Source organism: Achroia grisella, unplaced genomic scaffold (genome assembly GCF_030625045.1).
Source record: "Achroia grisella isolate CSIRO2021 unplaced genomic scaffold, CSIRO_AGI_Agris_v1 utg1062, whole genome shotgun sequence".
NCBI classification, from domain to species: domain Eukaryota; kingdom Metazoa; phylum Arthropoda; class Insecta; order Lepidoptera; family Pyralidae; genus Achroia; species Achroia grisella.
Window position 1 is genome coordinate 190,763 of NW_026712566.1, and position 24,656 is coordinate 215,418.

Sequence of the window (24,656 nt, forward strand, 5' to 3'; positions counted from 1 at the left end):
CACCACTAAGGTCACTGTGACCTGCTTTGATTGAATACAAACTTCATAGTTCAGTTTAGTACCGTGCCGGCAGCCGTTGTGTACACACGAGTGTTAAAATTGTATTCATTTTGTTGGCGAACAAGTTTCTAATCAGGTATTCAAATTGTTCATTTAATTAATTTCTTCTATTTTGATTTTATCAAACGATTTTTATGTAATTAAAAAAAATATATTTTTTAAAATTTTAATCGAAATCTAGTGATGTGAATAATTAGCAACTACGACCTTTATTTACTATAGTGATCAGCAAGTGATTGATAACGAGGGGTTATACATACGAGACATGGCCGCAAGGGGACATACAAGGGTTAAAGAGTCAGATTTTTGATGCTTTCAAAAAGTCCTAGCCTTTCATCCTGTGAACATCCAAATTCCCAGCCAGGAATAGCTGTAATACTGGGTAGTGACTGACACACAGTTTTGTGTCCTTTACCTTGCGAAATTTTTGTCCATTAGCAATTTCAATAGCCAAGGCGGAGTTTTGTAGATATTTTTTAAAGCATAAAAATAATAATATAAACCAATTTAGAGTAACACAGTCTGTACTTTGTCTTCATAATCACTTCTGAAACATTTGGTATTTTATCATTAGTAAGGTCCTTCAGGGTATTTATTATTTTTAATTGCTTAAACACAAATTCTTATTTTAAATATCCTGTTCTTTTCACACCATTGCACTATTAATATGTTTTTATAATTTTTCTAATGTAAGTATTTTTTTCTATATATTTTACCTATCTTCTGATTTTAGAAAAACTAATAAAACTGATGCATCTGTTGTACAACTGTTATTTATGAGTCCACAAATCAGAGGTCGTATGAGGATAATTATAAAAAAAAACAGTTTAAGGAAAATTGCAGTCGTGTGGCCTACTACTGCAAAAAAGTCTTATGTACCTATATGTTTATTTACGATTCTATACGTAACTATTGAATATTAATATGTTATGTGTAACAATAATATTTTGTGAAGCATCGTCATTTCAGAGGTTTCTGTAGAAAAGTTCTGAGAAGGTTTCGTCAATGTCGCGAACGCGCAAGCGCGCGCTATGCCCTTGCTTTATCATAGGTCAACATATACTCCTGTATCTTCTCAGCTTCGGGCGTGCCGTACACTTGTATACCATATTCAAAGAACTCTATGAAAAACCATAATGATGAAAGATCTAGAAAATTTGTCGAGGGTAACATAGACGCCATTCATGTATTACGTCACCCGTTAAGCTCACTCTCCGGTCGATAAAGCGGGACATAGTGAGATGAGACCTAAATTTCGTGATGTCACATTTCAAAATTAAGACACGAATATTGAATTAATAATGGAAAAAATAAAAACGTTTCCATCCGATTCATAATATATATGACGGCCTCGGTGGTCTAGCGGTTTCGCACACCGCCTTCCTCCGATGGTCGCGGGTTTGATTTCTCGCACGGCACAAACATTTATATTCATGAGTATGATTGTATCTGTCCAGGTGTTTTCTATGTTTTATATATAGGAAAGAAAACATATAATATCTGTGTATTTGTATAGGTTATCTAATACCCATAACACAAGCTATAGCTATCTTAACTTAGGCGCTATGTGAATTCTGAGATTATTATTATTATAATATATTCTGAAAATATGTAACATCCAATAGGAATATCTCACAAATGTGAGGCCGAAGGGTCACAAAATTATGAAATTTGTGTAACATAATTCATTGATAGCCTCTAGCAAGAAGTAGGTATCCATCTGTAACTAACTTTAACAAGCCCAATCCTTATGACCTTAGCACCGTATGTCTGTTGGACGGTGCTATATTTAAATTTTTCATTTCATGAAGGTGGTTCTAATGTATAAAAAATAGTAAATTTAATAATTAATAATAAAAAATGTCAAATTTACTATTATCTTTGTAACAGATATTATTATTACCAACTGATAAATAGAGCTTACGTAAAGCATTTATTTACATTATATTTTCGTATAAAAGTTCATATAAATTCAATAACTGCATGCCATGGCAGTGCAATCGGTTACAATAAATATATTAAATATTTACCGCTGTTTGATAAATAGACAGTATAAGCATTTAGGTACCTACCTACAGGATTTATGACTAACCCATCCCAATAGAATAACACAAGTAATTAAGTATAATATTCATATATTCCCAAGTTGCATCTGATCAAGTCCATGTTATCCTACTGTTATATTTTCTTTTTTTATACTGTCTAATTTGTTCTTTAATAGAAAATCCATAAAAATAATTGAATGTTGTTTTTCTAAATCAATTTTTTAACGATTAAAGTCGTCTTTCTTATTGTGGTAACAACCAAATATAATTATTTCAATTATTATCTCTCTGCTTTCGATTTGAGATAAATAAACGTCTTAAATCCCCTCATTTACCTGCGCCACGTAAAGCGTTATCAGGTTTCGACTATTGCGATAGGAGGTCGATAATCCTAAATAACACTCGACGAGTTCAATGTCCGCCATTGGCACTCATTTGATTCAACTCAGGGCCGCAACTCATTAAAGCAGCATAACATTTATTTTCTTCGTATTCCCACATTACACTTATGCATTTTATATGCAATCACTTAAAAGAAAATAAATTATTAAAAGAAACTACAGTAAATAATTGCAGAGACTAATTACTATTAAATAACGATTACTTATTTATTGTACTTACTATTTTTTATAGCTTTATTAGGTAATCTTTATACATGCTTTGCTTTTGAAGTTGTGTTTTGATTGTAGGGTATATAATCGAAAAGTAGTAGATAGAGGGCGATCACAATAGATCTACGTAGGTCGCAGTGCTACAGGTCTTATCACCTGACAATAGCCCAAAAAGCTGAATAAAAAAAAATAGGGTACCGATAAATATGGTAGTGTAATTCAGTGTACGAAGGCATGACGTGATGTACATTGTGTTGTTCATGTTGCCACTTACCATCAGTTACAAAAAAAATCCTGTTTCATGAAAGGCTAGAATTTTTAAACGTAACGTCACACTGCCGAATCTGGAGATAAAATACAATTGAATACATATCCTTAATTAAAAAAGACGCATATATTGGTTCATAATTTTTTGACATAAATTATTATTTCTCTATATCATTAATCTTTACAATGGGTTCAGCGAGTTCACATCCACAGTCTATCTTTTGATTGCGATAATTATGAAAGTCCATATCAATAGCCGCCTGTCCTTTGGACTTTCGGAACCAAGATCCAAACCGTTTTAGACGGATATCTAGATATATTGTTTCAATCAATATGTTGTGATTGTAATATATATCGTAAATTTCAATACAGATATCCCTTTAGTTCATATTGAATTCTTACATTTTTTAAGTTTTACAACTAATAAAATTCTGTCTTATTTTGTTTATACACTGTGTGAATAAATCCGTTCTTGAATATTTTGGGTTTTGGAGTTGACTTGAAAAGTACCACGCGACACGAGTTGATCAAGGTATTTTTAATTATGGGTGTGCAATACTTTAAATTTCTGAAACAAATGTTTAAATTAAACTCTAATTAAATCTAGTACGACTGATTTTAACATTGATATGTTAAAATTAGTTTTACTAGATAGAACTAAATGCATATAGGTATACAAGTATGCTGTACTTGTTTCAACATTGTTTTCGGTGAGTCGCAAACGTTATAGTAGGTACTTCAGTTTAGAAATTGTATTAATATTGTGTATTTACATGTAAACTATTTGTATGCGCCAAGTAAATGTTTTGAAAGAACATAAACAAGCAAATCAATTAGAATGCAACGCTTTATCAACATGTTGCTAATTGAATTGATACTCATACAGACACAACTGAGCACTGTCTCCAGGCTCTGTAGCTATTATTAGTAACATACCTATACCAAGTTAATCAAGCTTGCTGCCCCTAATTGAAACTTCGCATCATTCAAGGGAGGTCATATAACGCCTGCAAATAATGGAAGGAAACCTGTAATGTCGCTTCAATATGTAGATATATACATTAAAAACTTCAGTTATCCATCCATATACTGACACCACAATACCGCTCTTGCGTTGTTATTCCTGAAGACATGTATCTTATCATGTAATGTCACTGCTTCATTTCACTCTTCAACATGGAGGAGAAGGTTCTCGATTAGGCTTTAATGTTTGTTATTTCATAACTCTGTCATTTATAAACTGTTTTTGTTCTGTAGTATTTGATAGAGTTTATTTTTAGATTAGACCAATCTAAAAATAAACTTAATATTCTTTTTGAGTTATTGGAGTCGGTTTTTTTATGAAGAAATATCTTTTGACGATGTTTTTGTTTCTGATTGACGTACTTAGTTGCATTATTTAACTAATACTAATATGTGTATTTTGTCTCCTACCAAGTATGCATAAGTAATCCTAACAAAGCATATGTAGCCAGACGTTTATTAGTTTTGTATTCATAGATGTAGATGAATAAACATAATAGGAAAACGCATACTACTGAATGCATATGCAAGGTACATGCTGTCGCATACAGTAGATATTAATAGCATGATAACATTCATTATTTGTTATACAATCAACGCACTCTCTAACAATATGCATTCACGGATGATATTTGTAATTTTTTTACATGTAACATTTACGCAATTAATAATTGCAGTACATTTATAAAAGATATTTAAAATTATATGTATAATATCTTTTGTAAATATACTCTTCTTTTATATTTAATGGAATCTCAATCTTTTGTTAAAATTAAAATTTATAGACAAACTAACACGACAGAGAGTAATCTTTACAACTAATAAATTAAAGCAAAAATAATTATCAAAGAAAATATCGTGTGACATAAAGATAATATTGTAATGATTACATTACTGTGGTTTCACGGATTTTTTTAAAATTTACCTCTATCTCTCTATTAAGAATAATACAATTATTAGTGCTGTAGTGCAATTATTAGTGAAAATTTTCAACGGCAGTAGTTCATTGAAAATTTTCACTAGTTCAACAGTGGCTATTAACAATTTGTTAGTTGATCTTAGCTTATAAAATATTTTTTGTCCAAAATAGAATAATTATTTTAGGGTGCTCATACATAACATTTCGTTGTTTAGAGGGTTAGAATTTTGTGTCTTTTTTATACTTTCATATTGTGAACTATTAACATGCAAATGTCTTAACTACATGTTTACAATAACTAGAAGCATTATACCTTGGTGAAATCGATGTTGTGCAGTTATTCTAATATCATAATGACATGACATGCCCACTTTCCTTTTAATATTTCTCGTTCTATATCAAGGTACAGATTATTTGATGTTAGATATCCAATCGTATTGAATAAGTACTAAATATTAAAGACCCACAAATATCTAAAATTTCTAATGTGGTACAAAAAATTCTGATACTAATTCAAAGAGGAAATAATGTTAAAAATATTACCTAATTAAAATTGCATTAGGTTTACGTTTTGGTCCAGAAAACATTACGAGGTAAATGACCTTTCAGGGTTAAGACTTGGTTGTGAGGAAATTACCATTTGCTACACTGGTATGCACTCGATTAATGTAAATTATTGTAAATTAACACCAATGCAAAACTGTTTAGAGTTTATTATTAACAATCTAGCTTCGTTAGTATGTGTCCAATCAATACTTTGTTAGGATTAGAACAATGTAAAGGTTTTCATCTGATAAACCTATTTATAGAGAAGGGGACTCGTTGCTTCGCTAAAAATGTACTCTAAAGTAGGATTTCACGCAGTCACCCAGGGACTAGCTGCTCCCCTAACAACTAAGATACCCTGGATGCCATCGTGGTTAAGTCCTGACAAAATCCCGGTTTCCCAATTGACCTAACTGCATCATTCTCTTCTAATTTCACTAAATTTAGCGTAGCCGGCTTCACTATTTCATAACCATTCACAAAATAAATCTATTTCACATGTGTTTTCAATAAATCTATTTCACAGGTCATAGTGTTTTCCTTTTTTTTCGATATGAATCTCTTTCTATGAAATATCTTTATTTGAATAAAAGGAACAAAACACATTATTTAAACATACCATATAATCTCATTTACTGTGGATATGCCGATTGTAGTGATGATGAAAAACAGGCCATGTTTTACATTAAGTGAATGTAATATTGAAAAAAAAGTACGATAATAATGCGTCATCTGTCAGATTCAATTATATTATTTATTTGTGGTGACGCAGATCACTGATTTTGTATTTTGAACACGCTCGTTATATGTTGAAGAATCCTTTATAAATAAATATAATAAAAACGTGTAACGAATATGACATCAATTATCTGTAATAATACTTCGCACGAATGAACGTTTTGAATTTTAGTAGATATCCCTAATTTTTTCTAGTACTAATGTTCTACGTGTAGTGTAAATGTTCTACAAGTAAATGTTGTACTCAAAGAATGATAATACAGTAAACTAATAAAAAATATAACATACACTACGAAGCGCTTGACTCACACATATATACACAAATAATAGACTCATTTATAAATTTAGAAAATAGAACCTTAATTGGGAAACTTGGAAAAATAAATAAATTATCTACTAGTCTATTACTAAGTCTACTAGAATTATTACTAAATCTTGTGAGACCACTATTTTAAGCAAATTAATTACTTTAATGTTTTTTTTATATTTTGAAGGGGCTCTTTTACACTTCATTAATGTAATAATTCGACGGGAATCTCCCATCTAAAGAGAGACGTATGGTCTTATTTAATATGCAACAATGCTCGTGTCTTTAGACCATATTGAATATTTATGTAAAACTAACGACGTGTACTGAATCAGAGTCTTAAACTAAATTCATTTTCAATAGGGTTCATGTCGCTATTTTATAGATGGGTTTTCTTTTATAAAATGGCGTCAAATGTATTATAATATCAGTGTTCATACTTCACTAAACGAATATTTATTTACCAACAATAAATAATTTTTTTGTGACTAATTGTTTTTTGCTTAAACTTTCGCTTACATATCTGGCGAATTGAGTACAAATTCCATGTTTTTATTATTACGTAAGTTCATTATTTTGTTTCATTATATCATTATGTAGTAATACTTATCAATTTATATCTATAATCTATGTACTCATATCTGTTATCGGATTTAATTATGTCAAGAATTTTATCCACAAGATTGTACATTACAAAGCATGCAATCGTTTTCCTATTTTCAAAACGGATTTAGTACGATAATAGGATCAAAATACGATATCAACAATAGTATTTTTAAAAACAAACCTTCGATATTTCATGTATATTTTGTGAAATATAGTAGAGAGAATCGCAGTTAAGCTTTAGATTTTTGGTGCTATTTTTGGAAAATTATTTTTCTGATAGATAAATACGATCCTATACTAGTTTAGTAGTTAGTACCCCCTACTTCGTCTGCTTGTTTGAGATAACATAGTATATGCCCGGCCACGTGAGACTATTTGCCGATCTTAAAACGTTTAGTCATCAATAGCAATGTATGAAACAGACATACCTTTTATTAATATTAATATCGAAGTATGTATTATATATATGTATATCAATAATTTATAATTGTGGAACACTATAATTTAATACATTTTCTGAAAAAATGTTAATTTATCAACTCATCATTGCTGAGATTTTTTTTTGTACAATAAACAATCACTTACGTATCTGTACAAAGTTCACATATTATTATTGCTTTGGTTTAATACTCGGTGGTCGCGTATATGTGTCTATGATAACCATTTAGATAATGTCTACAACCGGATTTAGACGTGACAAAAAATCTTGCATCTCTTAGGTTGATTGTTATAGTTTATTTTATATCATTTTTAGAATCGTCGTAATTGGAGTCTGGTTTTTAGAACGAACTAAATATGTATGTTCGCCGACATTTAGATATTTAGTGCATGGTCACTAAATCTTTGTTTTGTATGCAACTTGGTTTCTTTTCGACTGTGAAAACGAAATATCCTATGTATGTAGTACAAAGTCGTCTGTATGAGTACCTCTGTCTCATCATTTTATTCTGCCGCATAGTACTTTCTTTTTTAATTTTGTTTCGGATGGAGGGTCCAAATATGACAGTGAAATTACGAGGTCATGGAAGCATCTTAGTTCTCTGAAATGGCAATGCAGTAAGAAATACTATAGTTGTCATTTAACACCAGATCGGTAGTAGTAGTAGTAGTAGTACGGTACCCACCGTACTCACGTAGCTTAAGTGGTTCATAAGTATTTGTCTTTAAACTAGCGTCTACAAAACAAGTACGATGATAATAAAGAACTGCAATTAATGTTTACATGTCGATAAGACTGCCTTTTGTACCTACCTAGTTACCTATTAACCAATCTTTGAATTATCATTGTACATATTCTATATAATTTCAAATGAGGTCTACTAAATCACTAAACAAATAAATAAAGATTATTTTAATATATACGTGCGTATTTTTTACATCAAACCCCTCATATAAAGACCGTGTCCCATATAAACGTTTTCATTAAATTAAATTAAATAAATAATCAAATTTGGAATTTGATAGTCTAGTGGTTTAGCACACGCCTTACTGGTCGCGGGTTCGAATTCTCGCATAGCAAAACATTTATAATCATGAGTATGATTGTTTGTATCGGTATAATATGTATATATTTACGAATAAAAAATATATCTATGTATTTGTATTAGGTATCTATTACCTTTAGCTAGCTTAACTTGGTCCATCTGTATGGCGCTGTGTGAATTGTCCTGAGATTATTATATTATATTAGATTTTCAAAGAAGCAAAATGTACAGGTTCAAACACTGGCTGGTATTAGATTTAAACGGTTATTTTATGACAGTCCTATATGCTGAGTCATTGTCACCATATAAACTCTATTGAACTTTAATTAACATAAGTATGCAAAATTCGAACTCTAAATACCTCGATGAGATTATGAAGTTACTCGTAGAAGACGACTATAGAAAATAAAATAAAACGACCTTGTAGATTTTTTACTTATTTGTTTTGTATGAATGATTATCTGTACCTATATGATAGATCTATGTGTTTGATATGACCGTAGTGTTTACTGTTGAATAATAGATATGGTCCGTATATTTTGCTTGTTTTTAACTATAATAATAATTTTATTTATCGATAAAGCAGGCAATTAGAGCATCTGTTATTTGGCGGTATAAACAAAATAAAATTTTTGACAACGATAAAACCACACCCTATATTGCTTCTATCTTATTATTTTAATTGATAACTTTTGTTTTGTTACAGATAAAGAAACACGCCTAAAGCAAGACTGAAAAGAAACGAGATAGATGAAAATCTAGTCAAATTATTTATTATAAGTACCTAAGAATATTATAAAAATGAAATAAATTTATTAAATATATTTTACCATTTAAACAAGTTACCAGTACTTACGTTTATATATTTTATTAACAATTTTAAAATTTATATTTGATAAACATGCAAATACTTAAAGCACGTTTTGCGCTACGCGCGTCAGCCTCCCAATTTCAAGCATGGAGCTCATCAAAGACTCGTACAGCAACTACGGTAAGCAATTTTACTATACTTTGCATTTTTATAATATAACTAAAAATAATATTGCTACTATAAATTGAGATGAAAGCAATCCTATATTTCAAGTTGAATCAAATTGCACACATTGTGTAAATTAAATTTGCAACCGGTTCAGTAGTTTATGAGTCCATCTCGTACAAACAACGTGACCCGTAATTTTTACTATAAAGATGGTAATAATAAACAAGCTGACCACCACATGATAAGTAACCTTTGCCTATATACCTGAACAGCACTACGGACATTATGTTTCATATCCTTTCAACTATTAGCTGTGAAAATGGCATTAATCCATCTATGAAATCAATTACAAGATTTCTCACAGATGGGGGTTTGTACTCATCTGTGAAGTATCCAATAATTTTTAAAACTGAGGTTTCTAAAATTGTTGGATGCTGTCCAAAAATTAGCTCCTTTGCCACTGCCATTCCGGAGAACTAAGATAACACAGTTCTTTTTCTATAATATTACTGTCTTTTGTCCCCTACTAAGCAAGCTACTTGACAGCTCAAATACGTGAGACTGGAATACTCTCACGCACACGCATTTTTACTGTCTATCTCGGTATAAACGAATTATCTGTACAATGGAAGTTCATTGTAGTAATTTATTAAATGTATTAGCATTGTTATGCTCTATTTAATTGCAGAGGTATCGCCACAACTTGTCCGGTTACTCTCCCTTTTTACTGTAGTTACACGTCTTTTGGTGATAATAAGCTAATAACGTGATAATAAATGTAATTATGCTGTTATATATTAAATAAGACACTTCATCAATAAACACTAATAAAATTATGCTTTATTGCATAAAAGATAAACTATGTTAATCGGGGCCGCCTGTAATAAATAATAATGCAAAAAGAATCTCTGAAATTGTAGAAGATATCGCATTACGTACAAAAAAGTTGCCTTGAGAATAGGGTTGCCAACTTTTGTTTTCATCCAAAAGAAACAAATGATCAAGAACGAATAAAAATAACGGATTTCTCTTTTTCAGCCGCGACTAACAAACTTCACTGCAATTTTGTGGTATTCCGTGTTATTTAGACTTAAAACTATCACAAAGGTCTCACTCGCAGCTCGAGTTGGCTCCGCTCGGTGTTAATTGATTTTTGTAAATATGGGACAGTCTAGTCTTGTCCCGGCGCGGCGGGTGATTGCATTTTATGTCAGAAATATGGAAAACTACGTGAAATTTATTTGTTACATTAAGTACATTACATTAAAAAAAAATTCGAGGCTCTGTTGGCAAGTCGGCTACTCTACTTCTAGTATTTCTCTCGTATGACGCTTGATTTTTATAAGTATAGCACTGCCTGTGTGCTAGGTACATATGTCACATCGCATGTTTTAAACAATATTATATCAGGAGGTTCTATTGATGAAAGACCAATGCTTACTTATATTGCAAAAGAATAAATTAAACTCAGGGCCAACTTGTTAACATTACCAAACACAGTTACTTTCCCATAGTTAGTTATTCACAGTAATTATAACTGACGGTAATCCATATAAGAACTATATTATATTATTACTTTTGTCGTCATTATATTAACTTTAAGTTTAATTATTAGTTGATGTTAACATCGAAACTAATAAATACCTAAATCTTGGTTGGTTGTTTAAGAAATGGTCAGGATAAGATAATATAAAATTATCTTCTACTGCATAGTAAAAACGAAAACGCAATATCTTTTGTCTTGAAAAATCGTAAATTAACGTGTAATTTCTTATAATTAAGTTACCGTTACGTCTGCTATTAAAGTTATGTAGTTTCCTTACAGTTAATATTACCGTTTTGTAATTAAAACCTTACCAGTTAACAAAACTAGTTATTGTCAAGAATTTTCCTATTAGAAAATTAGAAGTAATATTATAAAAAGAAAAAAATTGGTGTATAGGAAGCTTTAAAAAATACTTAACATATATGACGGTTGGTGGTCTTGGTGGACTTGGTGGTCTAGCGATTTAGCACAACGTCCGATGGTCGCGGGTTCGGTTACTCGCACGGTACAAACATTGTATTCATGAGTATGATTATTTGTATATGTATTGTGTCTGGGTGTTTTCTTTTCTTTTTTTAGTTTGTATGTATTTTTATTGTACAAAATAAAAACAATCTATTTATGTATATCAGTAGTATCACTAGTTGTCAATATATGAACGAAACGCAAACTTAAATTCCACTATTTGTGACATTGACGCAGTTATTTTAGAAAACCAATTTGTACAAAACATTCAGCTTTTGTTTGAAATATGACTTATTAGGTACTTATTTCAACTCAAAACAAGGTAACGTAATACAAGACAAAGTCACGAGCCAAGTGTAAAGTAAAACGTTTGCCAGTTACTAAACTAACTCATTAATAAATACTACTATAATACGTCTCATATATAATATATAAGTACACTGCCAACAATCTTTCTCTGCTCCACTCATGGTTGACTGGTAAAGAATGACGTCAGGTGTTAAGGCCGCCATATGTACCTTTTGCCTTTAGGATTATGTGTATTAAAGTTAAATACCTGTCCATAAAGTGTTATCTGGCAATTATAACGAGAGGTAGATATGTGTAAATGGTGGCGTTAGTATTAAGTGTACCTAATAATATGCATTTATTATGATAAAAAATATCACACCTACTGTTAATCGATAGCCCAATACAGCCAAATCATGGTTTTGATAATTACAGAATATAAACAAATTAGTCCTTAATGTAATATATGTACTATTTTTGAATATGACTAACCTATAGATTTGCTAATCGTAACGAATAGATTCTATGTATTACTATTTACTGACGGAGATATTTTTTTATACTTACAGCTGAACACTTATAATATTTGGTTAGTCTAACAATAGACTTCTTAAGAGTTCAAAGCACGTGACAGCCTTTTGGACGTCTATAGGGTAGTGCAACCCTTTACAATCAGATAATATACACATACGTACAATCAGATAGTATGCTTGTTTGCCACCATGGTAGTATAAAAAAATAGAGTAAGGGTAATTAAAGAAGTGCTTAAATTTGGCACTAGCTGTTAGCTGCTATTTCGTCTACTTTCTTGATATAATCTATGTGCACATCATATTTCATTAAAATGCGTTTAATTGTGAAAAGGTAACAAGCAAACATATGAAACTTTTGTTTTTATAAAATAAATATGGATATATGATTAAATATTACTTATTTCCTCGTGCCACATTTCGGGCACCGATTATCTTTATTCATTATACAATATAAATATAACATTATATGATAGTATTTATACCGATAATGTGACGAGTACTTAACTATTTATGTTGCCTTATATCAAGCCTCTATACATATAATTAAAGTTTTAAGGGATCAAAGTGTGCCTGATAATGTATTTTATATTGATAACTTCCCCCACCTTTTATCAATGGACAAAGCTTGTAGCGTTCTAGGACGGTGTCTTAACTGTTAACATAAATTTCATAAATATCTAATTGTTAAATACGAATGATAAGACGTTGCATCCATTTAAGTTTAACAAATAAACAGTTTTGCTTATATTTTTTTTTCTTTATAATTTAGGGACTTTTGTAGCAACTAAAAGTATATGCCAGTCTCATTGTACCCTAAAACTAGCTTAGATTTTTACACTAGCGCAATTTAATCTGTATTACATTGTCCCGACTTTTGCAACATTTTTTCATTGGTTACATGAGACATTATTTCAAAATAGAACTTAATAGGAATGACTGTAGTATACGGACTTTGTTATTACATAAATACCAGAAATGATTGTTTGCAGTGGTCACTATATAATGACACTTTAAAACAAACACTTAAAGTAAAATTGTCACCACATGAACAAACATGATGGTGCAAACATAACATTATTTACAGTAGGTACGTATACTACGCGAAATTAAAGTGAGACAATTGAGTAAATTATGAATATCTCGTGTGTATACTTAATATGGCATAAAAGTAATTATCTGTTAGCGTTATAACACTTGTATCTTTTTTATGAAATAAATGTGTACACAATTTGCAAAGGATAAAAAAGACGTAGTAGTTATGATACAAAAAAACTGTACCTCTTTTAGTGCTATTACAAATAATGTATTTTATTTACTTTTATATATATAGATTACAAATATTATATGGCGGCTTTGGAGGGTTTAGGACACCGCTTTTTAGACGGTTGCGAGTTCAATTCCTCGTACGGTGCAACATTTGTAATCATTAGTATGATTGTATCGGTCTGAGTGTTTTCTATGTATATTATGAATGTATTTATAAAAAATATGGTATCTTAAGTATTTATATCAGTTGTCCAGTGCCCATAACACAAGCTCTGATTAGATTCGGATTAGATGGCGCTGTGTGAATTGTTATTAAGATTATTATTATTAAATCATTGCAGTATAACTAGCAGTTTGTAAATTTCTTCTTCATATGCATATATTAAATTTATGCATTGTACGATCAAAAATACTACATGTATTTATTGCTTGTATCTATGTTTAGGAGGAGAATAATAAATAAATAAATCATTGTAAAACGAAGCAAAAAAATATTCATTATAAATTATTTCCGAAAGCCGGAGCTGATTGCTAGTTAAGTTTGCAATTTGCCAATTGCGTCGTTTTACAACAGATGACAAAATATAACAACTGCCAGTGACCTATAACAGCGATGAAACCGAAACACGTTTTACGATAAAAATGTTAAAGACCTCGTTAAATATTTGCGGAACAAGTGCCTACAGTGAATACGAGCGATACAATCTCCACATCTATCGCATATCGCAATGGTGGACATAACAACATGTCTAATCGTATCACAATTTGTCAAGTACATGTGATAAAATTGACAAACAAACTATAATCATATATTTGAGTTTTGTACAATTTTGGAGATTAGGATATCTAGGTGTAATTATATATTTGTTAATGCAGGTTCTGTAGTTACAAAACTGAACAAAAGTATCCATGTAGCCTCTTATTTCTGACTATGTTAATATTATTATTAATAACATAATTATCATTAACATACATATAGGTAGACTTTGTAGAAAGTCGGCTGGGTAACTTTGTCTGACCTATTTCCAAGCAGTTTTTTAAGAAGTATACGAGCTGAGTTTCATGTAAGTTCTCAGCACGAAAGCACCCCGAACTGATGGTAGAGTTGACATATCATGAAAGTCTGTAATAGACCTATATAAATAAAGATATTTTGATTTTTTATTTGTTGGTAAGATATTGTATTTTGTTTTTTAGTATGACTTATTAATTATATTATAGTAATATGTACAAAATCCACAAAGTTATACACGGGAAAAACTGGAGCGGACCATTAGTTAACGATTTGATAACGTAGGCCAAGTGCACGAAATAAAAAAAATATACGAGATAATAAGAATTAAAAAAAAGCTACAATATATTTAAAAAAGTTTATAGCTGCTACCTATTTATAAACGACAATGATAAGTTATCAATATGTCTATGTATACATTGTTTTGTGTTTCTACCCATGTTAGGTCATTATATCTCTCATACTATAGCTCTGACATTATCGTGTTTAGTTTAAAGATAATAAATACATAATTTTTATTTACAGACAAAAAATTAACTAAATTATACGCCACTTATTATCGTGAATGTGGAATGTGGTATAAATATATAGACATTTAAAATAGAATCTATCATTATTGTTATTCATTAAACAAAATTATCTATATTTTTTTCAAGTCAAACTGTAATACGACTAAAACGGCATGCTGGGATTTACTCGCATTATTTCTTGTTTTTTTAAAAAACAGATAAATAGTAATAAAAGTATTATCAATTAGATATGTTACGAACCAATTGCCAATATCAATGACGAATTTCACAACTTTTTTAAAACAAGTAACTATTGTAACTGAGTTACATGGCTATTCGCCATATTTATTTGTAATTACTTAGACTATTAATAATTTAATTTAAGAACAGCCATCCATACAAATATACACGACTTAATTCCTAATAAATCTTATAATAATACACTAGATATTATGTTAGTCTAAAGTACATAGAGAACAATATCACGTAAAGACACACTACACTACTACACTTATTAAATTTCCTTAAAAATTACATCTTATTGCTAACAACATAAAAATAATAAGATGATAAAAACACTTTTTAAAAATAGAAGTTAAATATATTTCTCTATTACGCTTCATTTGACAGTAGGGCTTTGTATAATCATCAATTCCCACATACAATGATAACGATAATATCCGAGGTTAACGTTACTTACGTGACTGTGTCAATCAAGAATCAGTTATCACGAATATGTCGTTAGTTTAGTATCGTTACTATTGTAATTGGCAACACAATTAACGATAAAAACCACATTAACCGCAATAAGATCTGCGGACGAAGCGACCTATATGACAAGTCGTTGGATTGTAAAAAAAAATGCTAAAATTGGCATTAACTGACCTCACAATTCAGGAAACTGAAAAGTGATTCAGGAGACTGAAAAGAAACTATGTCAAATGGCAACCCCGTACATGAAATCGCAGTATTTATATGTAGGTCGAACGCCGATCTGTAATGTTTTTCTCGATTAGTGACCCCTCAATATATTTTACTGCGCGTTTATGAAGATAACTTTTTCGGGTCATCTAGTATTTACTTTTTTTTATGAAATTGGTATAAAAAATCAAGCTGACTACCCACTTGATGAGATAGTTCACTTATACATGAGCTACTTCGCAGGCCCTACTGAAGCTTGTGGCCTATATCAAGTGTTGCGAACCTTGTGGACATCATCCCATCTCTCCTTATACATTGGATCTTAGCTTGCATCGCTAGCTGTTTACTGACAGAATTAGGGGGCTATACTATACCAACTCTCCTTGGTTTACTTATATACTTTTACATTTCCAATGATATATCCGTATCATTTCCCATAATCATGGCTATAAAATAAAATATATTTTATTGAATTCCATGTTATTTTGTGCATTTATATTATTGTAAGTTTGGGGTTGTAGGTTGTGTAACATTCTGGTCCCGGACCGACAGCAGTAGGCTTTTTCAGCTATATCCGACCTCCGTAAATTGCCTGATAATGTGATTTAGAAGTTAATAACGTCGCAATTATGTTAAAGTTTTTTTGTGGTAGTCAGGTTTTCGCACTGAATACTTGTGGTCTCACACATACTAATGGTAAAGGAATTTAACAAAATACAATAATAAAACACAAGAAATCCATTATGTAATAAAAAAAAATGTTTACAGGACACGAAACCCGTGGAATACAAACCCATCAGAAGTGTTCTGGTGGCAAATCGTGGAGAAATCGCAATCAGAGTGTTCCGAGCATGCACAGAACTGGGCATCCGGTCCGTCGCCATATACAGCGAACAGGACAAATTACAGATGCACAGGTAATTTGTTTGTAATTTTATCTCCTGTGACATTTATGTTTTTCGCATTGTAATCCACTTTTACGGTACAGTATGACATTAGAAAAATGATAAATAATGTACATTTGTATATAAAATATAATAATATAAATCAGATCAGTCGTTTCAAATGAATTGAGCAACAAACGTTTATAAATTTAGAATATATTACTCAATTTAATTAAAGTAATGTAAATTGAAAATTGGTATTTTGTTCTTCTATCAACAAATGTATCACAGAGAATTATTGATAAAAGTACTATGAATATAATACAAATAAAATTATTATTTATACATTCTTAACAAAAATATATTGTCTTACACACAACACACAATAATATAAAATCCAGCTAAGGCTTATGATATTAATAATAATGTTTATATCCGTCAAGTACTAATATAATACAAAGTAGTAAAATATTTATTAAATATTTGCAGACAAAAAGCCGACGAGGCTTATATAGTTGGAAAAGGTCTGCCGCCAGTCGAAGCCTATCTCAGCATCCCGGAGATCATTCGAGTGGCCAAGGAAAATGATGTGGACGCAGTACATCCTGGTTATGGATTATTATCAGAAAGGTTAGTGTATTTTTTTATTTTCTTTTTTTATGTCGTTTCTACGGTGTTGGTTGTGCAACAATATACTCGTACAATATGTTTCGTTAATAAAATATTTGTTTATATACACTGTTTCTTACCCCAGATAAATTTTGAAAAGAGTCCAATATTTTCATAATATTATGTGATCTTTAAATACATTATATAACTGTAAAGAATTTTTAGGTCTGTTGAATAGTTTCTATTTTAATAATTTTATAGCTATTTTATAGTTCTGTATATAAATATTATAGATACTCTATGTTGATCAATCATTCCTTCCATGTGACGTAATTATCCAGGCTTGGTGTTTAAACTTTTCTGTTTGGAAACCTATTGTACAATATATAAAATATTTCATTTAGACTTGGAACAATACAATGACATAAATATTCCTTATAAGAAATTCAAAGTTATTAAAGGAGTTTGAACTTTAACTTTATTTGAAAAAAAGCTATTTATATTTTTATTTAACATTTAGCAGTTATATTAGTTTGAAGAGTATTTAGCGTGTAAGTGATTATTTATGATAAAGAACGAGCTTCCGATTCCATTGACAGATAGCATCGTGATACGACTATTTAGATGCTCTTGCCAACAAGTAATATTCCGCGCGCTATAACATCGTGATTTTATATCCATTACTCACACATAAAAAACTGTAAACATAACCTTATTCTTAAAAAGTAAAAACTTCTTCGTCACTTTCTCACAAAGAAAAAAAATAGCTTGAATTTATTTGCACGTTTACATTTCCTTAGAAAAATGAATTTGATGTTCAATATAGAATTAAGAAATAACTCCACAATTCTTCATCAGGTCCGACTTCGCCCAAGCCATCGTGGATGCAGGCATGCGATTCATAGGTCCCTCCCCGAAGGTTGTACAGCAGATGGGTGACAAAGTCGCTGCTAGGAAAGCCGCTATCGATGCCAGTATGTATTCCTTTTTTTTATATGGGGAAATCCATCGTAGAGATCCACCCGCCCCGGGGGAGGAGAACGGATGCCGTACATACTTCACACGCTTTCACTAAAATTCAAATTGAAGAACTCACGGGATCATTATAGATTTCAATTCGATTAAATGTAATTTAATCGGGTTACTTTTTTTGTAGAATTAACAAATATTCATTTCACACGAGTACATAGTTTATTTACCTTTTTTAATTTCTATTTATTTTTCTAAGATACATATGATCTAAGATGTTATAATTAAATTACTATTTGATCGTATTCAAAGATTAACCTGGTGAATCTGTTTTCCATTGAAATTATATAAGAACATCAAGAATATAGGTCAAAAATAATAAAAAAAGTATACAGCATCACGCTTCAGATCTCCAAGCACACAGATCACAAGCAGATCAGACAGATCTCCAAGCATAAACAATTAATAATTATATTAACTAGCGGAAAAATCGAATTACTTCTAATATAATTTTTGTAATATTGCAGAGGTACCCATAGTTCCTGGCACTGACGGTCCGATAACTACAAAGGAAGAAGCTATGGAATTCTGTAAGAAACATGGACTTCCTGTTATATTCAAGGTAATTAATTTTATTATCCACTAGTATGTTTTTTAATCTTGAAGATAAAATTGACTAGAGTGAGTTTTTTTATTATTTTAGACTGACTAGTGTTTTCAATACTGTGAAAACACTAGTCAGTAAATTTAATTATTTAGTAAGTAAATTTTAGAAATTTCGTAGTAAGCTTTAAAGCTAATCGTCTAAAATAAAATAAAAATATAAAACGCAAAAAGAACCCTATACCTTATTAATGATATGTTAATGCGTTTTAAATTACTGTGGTTTTGGATAGTTAGGTTTTCTCGCTGAATATTTGTGGTCTCCCACATGTTAATGATAGCGGATTCAAAGAAATTAATATCCCGCTAGGCCGACGGCATCGTCGGTTTAGCGGTTTAGCACACCGCCTTACTTGCGATGGTCGCGGGTTCAAAAATTTGTATTGATACATGAACACTTTTTCCCAACCAGGCTGCGTACGGCGGCGGTGGTCGAGGTATGCGTGTGGTCCGAGAGATGAGCGACGTGGCGTCATCATTCGAAAGAGCGTCCTCAGAAGCTTTGGGTGCTTTCGGCAACGGTTCCATGTTCATCGAGAGGTTCATTGAAAGGCCGAGACACATTGAAGTCCAATTATTAGGTTAGTTAAAGCAATGGTAATAAGAAATACGGCAAATTGAACTATGTTCTAAAAATTGAGACTATTATATATATTCTAAACTGAACTATACACGTTCCAATCTATCTCCCGTCCAATTCAATGGGAATTGAAATTATGACGACTTGAGCCAAAGTTCGAACCTTTAACGGTGCCCTCAGACTAAAGTCAGGCGGGAGTTGTCCTTCAGACGCACTATAAGTCATTGCGTGGGTTTGGAGCACCATCTGCACTCGCCCTTGTCTTCTTCTTCTTATCGCCCTGTTTAGCAAATTCCAGCTACAGCCAACAGCATTAGAGTACTTTGAAACAAAAATGATACGACACTGGCTTTCCACCCCAGCTTAGAAGAACACCAACTGTTTCAGAGATAAACAAGAACAGACAGACTTTAAATTTATTTTCTTAATTAAATACCTCATATACTTTGATATGAATTTAGTGAAAATTAAATTATAAATTAATTTCAATTTTATTTATTTGTATAGATTTATGTAATACAATTAAATTCAAATATTATGAAGACAATTAAAATAATTGTCTAACTTACAAACTTCGATGTATATTTTTGTATTAGTTTTATTCGAATGTTATAATATTTCACTTGCGTTATACAGGTGACAAGGCCGGTAATGTGGTGCATCTATACGAGAGAGACTGCTCTGTACAGAGGCGTCATCAGAAAGTAGTTGAGATCGCACCCGCACCTCGCCTCGATCCTGAGGTAACTTCGTCTATATTTGTTATTATACGTCCCTTATTTAAAAGTTATTTGACATTTTTTTATGGTCGAACTATTCTGTTGCTAAGTTTTCGTCCGTTTAGTCGTTGTTCTGTCTGTCAAGATATATTTCAGTAATTAATAACGTTATTGTTTATTTTGTATGACGACGTTACAATCTTTAGTAAAGCTAGAAAATTATAAATAGATCATAAAATAATAAAAATAAAAGAAATTGTTGATGCAATAATAAAATTAAATTTATCCAAGTTGTAAAACATTTATTTGTGTTATTATAAGAAATGATATCTCTAATAATACCATGTACATTTCGTACTATTCTTATTGACATATTAATTTCCTTGAAGGTTCGTCAAAAAATGGTAGACTGCGCAGTACATCTTGCCAAATACGTGGGATACGAGAATGCTGGCACAGTTGAGTTCCTACTAGACGATAAAGGCAATTTCTACTTCATTGAAGTCAATGCTAGGTACGTATAAAATGTCACTTAAAAGTGATTTAAATTCAGTGATAATTTGAAAGAAATAGTGAATAGAAAACATTTTCAAAATTAGGCTACATTCTGAATTAACAGCATTATCTAATATTGTAGAAAAGTTGTCGAGTATAAACCGAAACATTTCCTATATAAATAAATTTGCCTTTGGTTTTGTTGGTATTTTTTTAATTGTTTAATATATTTAGCCTTTATTTTCTTAATACATTAACTAATTATTACAATAATTATAATTAACATGGAATTTAGCGAAGATATTCTGCATAATTAAGGACAAAGTACTTTTATCTCGATCAGTTAAAATATGGCCGAAGTCGCGGTAAAAACTAGTACAGGTCGATTAAAAAAACACAAATACACAGGTTACAAGTGGAGCACACAATAACAGAAGAAGTGACAGGCATTGATCTAGTACAGTCACAAATCAGGGTGGCCGAGGGTATGACCCTGCCTGAATTGGGTCTCACACAGGAAAAGATCAGGACAGAAGGGTACGCCATACAGTGCCGAGTTACTACTGAGGACCCAGCTAATAACTTCCAGCCCAGCACTGGCAGGATTGAAGTATTCCGGTTAGTATACCAGAAGATGTTTTAACTTGAACTTGACTAACTTAACACTCTTATTTTTCTCATTACAACGCCATCTAGCGGTGTGGTTTCACACTATAATAAAATGTATAAAAAATATTTATTGTTTGCAAATAAAAAGGAATTCTCTTGATAGCCTTAAAAGCAGGGAATAAATAAATGGCTTAATATATATACGCTATACATATCAGAAAGTCTTTAATGACATGATTTTTAATAATGTTCTGCTTTTTTGGTGTATGGGAAGTTAGGTCAAAACAAGTTACGTCGACTTTTTTCTTTTGATACTAACCAAACCATATGTAAAAATTACACTAAACTAAAAAATATTGCATAGTCAGTTAATACTTGACTTTAATGCAATAATCAAAGAAAGTATGTACAGTCATATACATAATGAATATAAAAATATTAATTCTAAGCGCAGTTTTCAGAAATGTCTTTTAGAAATGAAGAAAAACTGCTCTTTATGAATATATTTACTTTTCCACTCACACTCATTATCCTTGCATTTAAACATCTCGCTATAGATCTGGCGAGGGTATGGGCATCCGACTTGATTCTGCGTCAACATATGCCGGCGCTGTTATATCACCCTACTACGACTCTCTACTAGTCAAAGTAAGTCAAAAGCATATGTACATATAAGCCTGAAACCCCTATTTTTACCGTTATATTTAAACCCATACTAAACTCCAACAACATCTGGACGTCTTTTTCCTACTTGTCGTATCGCGTCTATGTGCGAGCGAGATAGATAGATGATTATTTTATATATCATAAATTTTAGTATATAACATAATATGAAAATAAAGGATATAATACAACATATCGGACTTAAGTCTCCACCTATTATAAAACAAAGTCCCACGCGGCATCTGCTTGTGTATTCGCGACAATCTCATAAATTACTGAATGGATTTTCATGCTGTTTTAATTTCAGAGGAAGGTTTAGATGTGTAATTTGTTTTTTGTAAATTAATTAAGAAACCGGAAAAGGTAGCTGTTAGGATAAAATATAATTGAAATATATTTATTTTCTATACTAACATACATATTATGAATATTGTTTTTTCTTTGGATTGTTTTTAAGGTGCAATAAAGAGTTATAAATAAATAAAAAAAAAAAAATAACATGTAAAAACAATATAAGTCTATCAAATAAACATATATTTGTCTATATTGCATTTATTTTAATTGCACAAGTAAATATGTAATTTATTGTGCATAGAAATATATCCTAAACAAAAGGCGGCCTTATCGCTTAATGCAATCTCTTACGGGCAGAAAATATATTGTTTTTAGGTAATTTCTCACGCTCAAGATCTCCCAGCGTCTGCAGCCAAAATGAACAGAGCTCTGCGCGAGTTCCGTATTCGAGGCGTGAAGACCAACATACCATTTTTGCTCAATGTGTTAGAAAATCAAAAGTTCCTTAATGGTAAGTTAAATTGATTCTTTTGTTACTTATGCGCTTGTAACTATCTAAACAGTCCTGGCACCGTCCAACCATAACTTCCTGGCAATTGGATTCCATTTTTCTCTTCTTCGTTTTAAATATAGTTGATTCTTAATAAGAGTCGACGTTTTAGTTTTTCTGAACATACAAGATATATAAAGTAGAAGTAACTATGTATTACACCGTATTTTTATAAAGTCATTTTAAAAAAATGCGTTCATCCTATCTTTTATATTAATTAAATCATTAGCTGTTACCCGCGACTACGTCTGCGAGGAAAAATAACTTTATTTTATATTAAAATAAGCAATACTTCTGGATAAAAGTAGCATAAGTTACTCTAAAATTAGCTACCTGTGAATGAATGTCCTGTGAATATACTGTCATAAGCATTTAGTGAAAACTGGTAATTAGAAATTTCAAACAGACACTTCAATTTTATATATTTGTAAAGATATAATTTTGTTCCCAAATATGTGAAACTAATTATATTATTTACAACAGGCGCAGTGGATACTTACTTCATCGACGAGCACCCTCAGCTGTTCATGTTCAAAGCGTCACAGAACAGAGCACAGAAGATTCTCAACTATCTCGGTCAGGTGCTGGTGAACGGTCCCGCCACACCACTCGCCACCAAGATACCACCATCCGACGTCAAGCCCTACATCCCACCAGTGCCCCTAGGTGAGTGAACGAACGAAATTAATGAAACGCCGTAAAAGGGAGATTCATTTATGAGGTTAACATTCATATTAACGGGGCATGACTCAAAAGTATTAGAATTTAGTGTTCATATTGTCCGTTTCAATAGATTTAGTCCCACAAGTAAAAATATCATTTGCGGTCAAACTTTCCATTAAAATGTTCATAGTTTGATCTATTAGTGTAGATACAGGTGTAAGTTTATACATACAATTAGGAAAAATCACGGAATCTCACCACGTTTTTATTTATTTTTATTGAGTTATAGCGCGATGGTTATCCTCACCACTGGAGAGGTATATATGATGCGATGAGGTGTCGCTACTTAATTGATAGTTTATTGTATTATGTAGGTAGTGAGTAGTGAGTATACAGGTTTAATAATTGTACTATTTATTGTACATTAGTAATTTAATTGGATAGTATGCTACAAAGTTTTAATAGAAACGCAAGTACTCAATGCGGAGTCGTAATGCGGGCTATTTTACACTGAAATTACATCTATGTTAGCGGAGAGAACTAATGGAAGGGGGCTCAAGGGTTGACAGTAATATTACAAGAGTAGGCACAGAGTCAACACTGCCGAAATATCGGGAACTGAATAAAAATAAATAAAATGTGGTAAGATCCCGGCATTTTTCCTAATTGTATGTATAAATAATGACCGTGTCAAATTTAAAACAGGTGTATTTTACCTATATATTAATGTTTATTACAAAATTGTTCAATATATTGGACTATCTCTCAAAATGGTAGTTTTTGTCATATAAGAGTCTGTAATAGACCTACACGAATAAAGATATTTAGATTTG

The 24,656-nt window shown here is 31.2% G+C and overlaps 1 protein-coding gene across 1 annotated transcript in view; it reads left to right on the top strand.

Moving 5' to 3' along the window:
• Nucleotides 1–24,656, top strand: part of LOC131853570 (pyruvate carboxylase, mitochondrial) — a 33,569-nt gene continuing 8,913 nt past the window's right edge. The window contains exons 1-13 of the mRNA XM_059204535.1: nt 1–136; nt 9,313–9,597; nt 16,894–17,042; nt 17,499–17,639; nt 18,477–18,592; nt 19,115–19,209; nt 19,663–19,831; nt 20,467–20,573; nt 20,939–21,063; nt 21,453–21,662; nt 22,211–22,301; nt 22,986–23,121; nt 23,644–23,826. Of these exons, the coding sequence (XP_059060518.1) occupies nt 9,508–9,597; nt 16,894–17,042; nt 17,499–17,639; nt 18,477–18,592; nt 19,115–19,209; nt 19,663–19,831; nt 20,467–20,573; nt 20,939–21,063; nt 21,453–21,662; nt 22,211–22,301; nt 22,986–23,121; nt 23,644–23,826 (1,612 nt within the window). The 5' untranslated portion in view covers nt 1–136; nt 9,313–9,507. The remainder of the gene's footprint in view (nt 137–9,312; nt 9,598–16,893; nt 17,043–17,498; nt 17,640–18,476; nt 18,593–19,114; nt 19,210–19,662; nt 19,832–20,466; nt 20,574–20,938; nt 21,064–21,452; nt 21,663–22,210; nt 22,302–22,985; nt 23,122–23,643; nt 23,827–24,656) is intronic.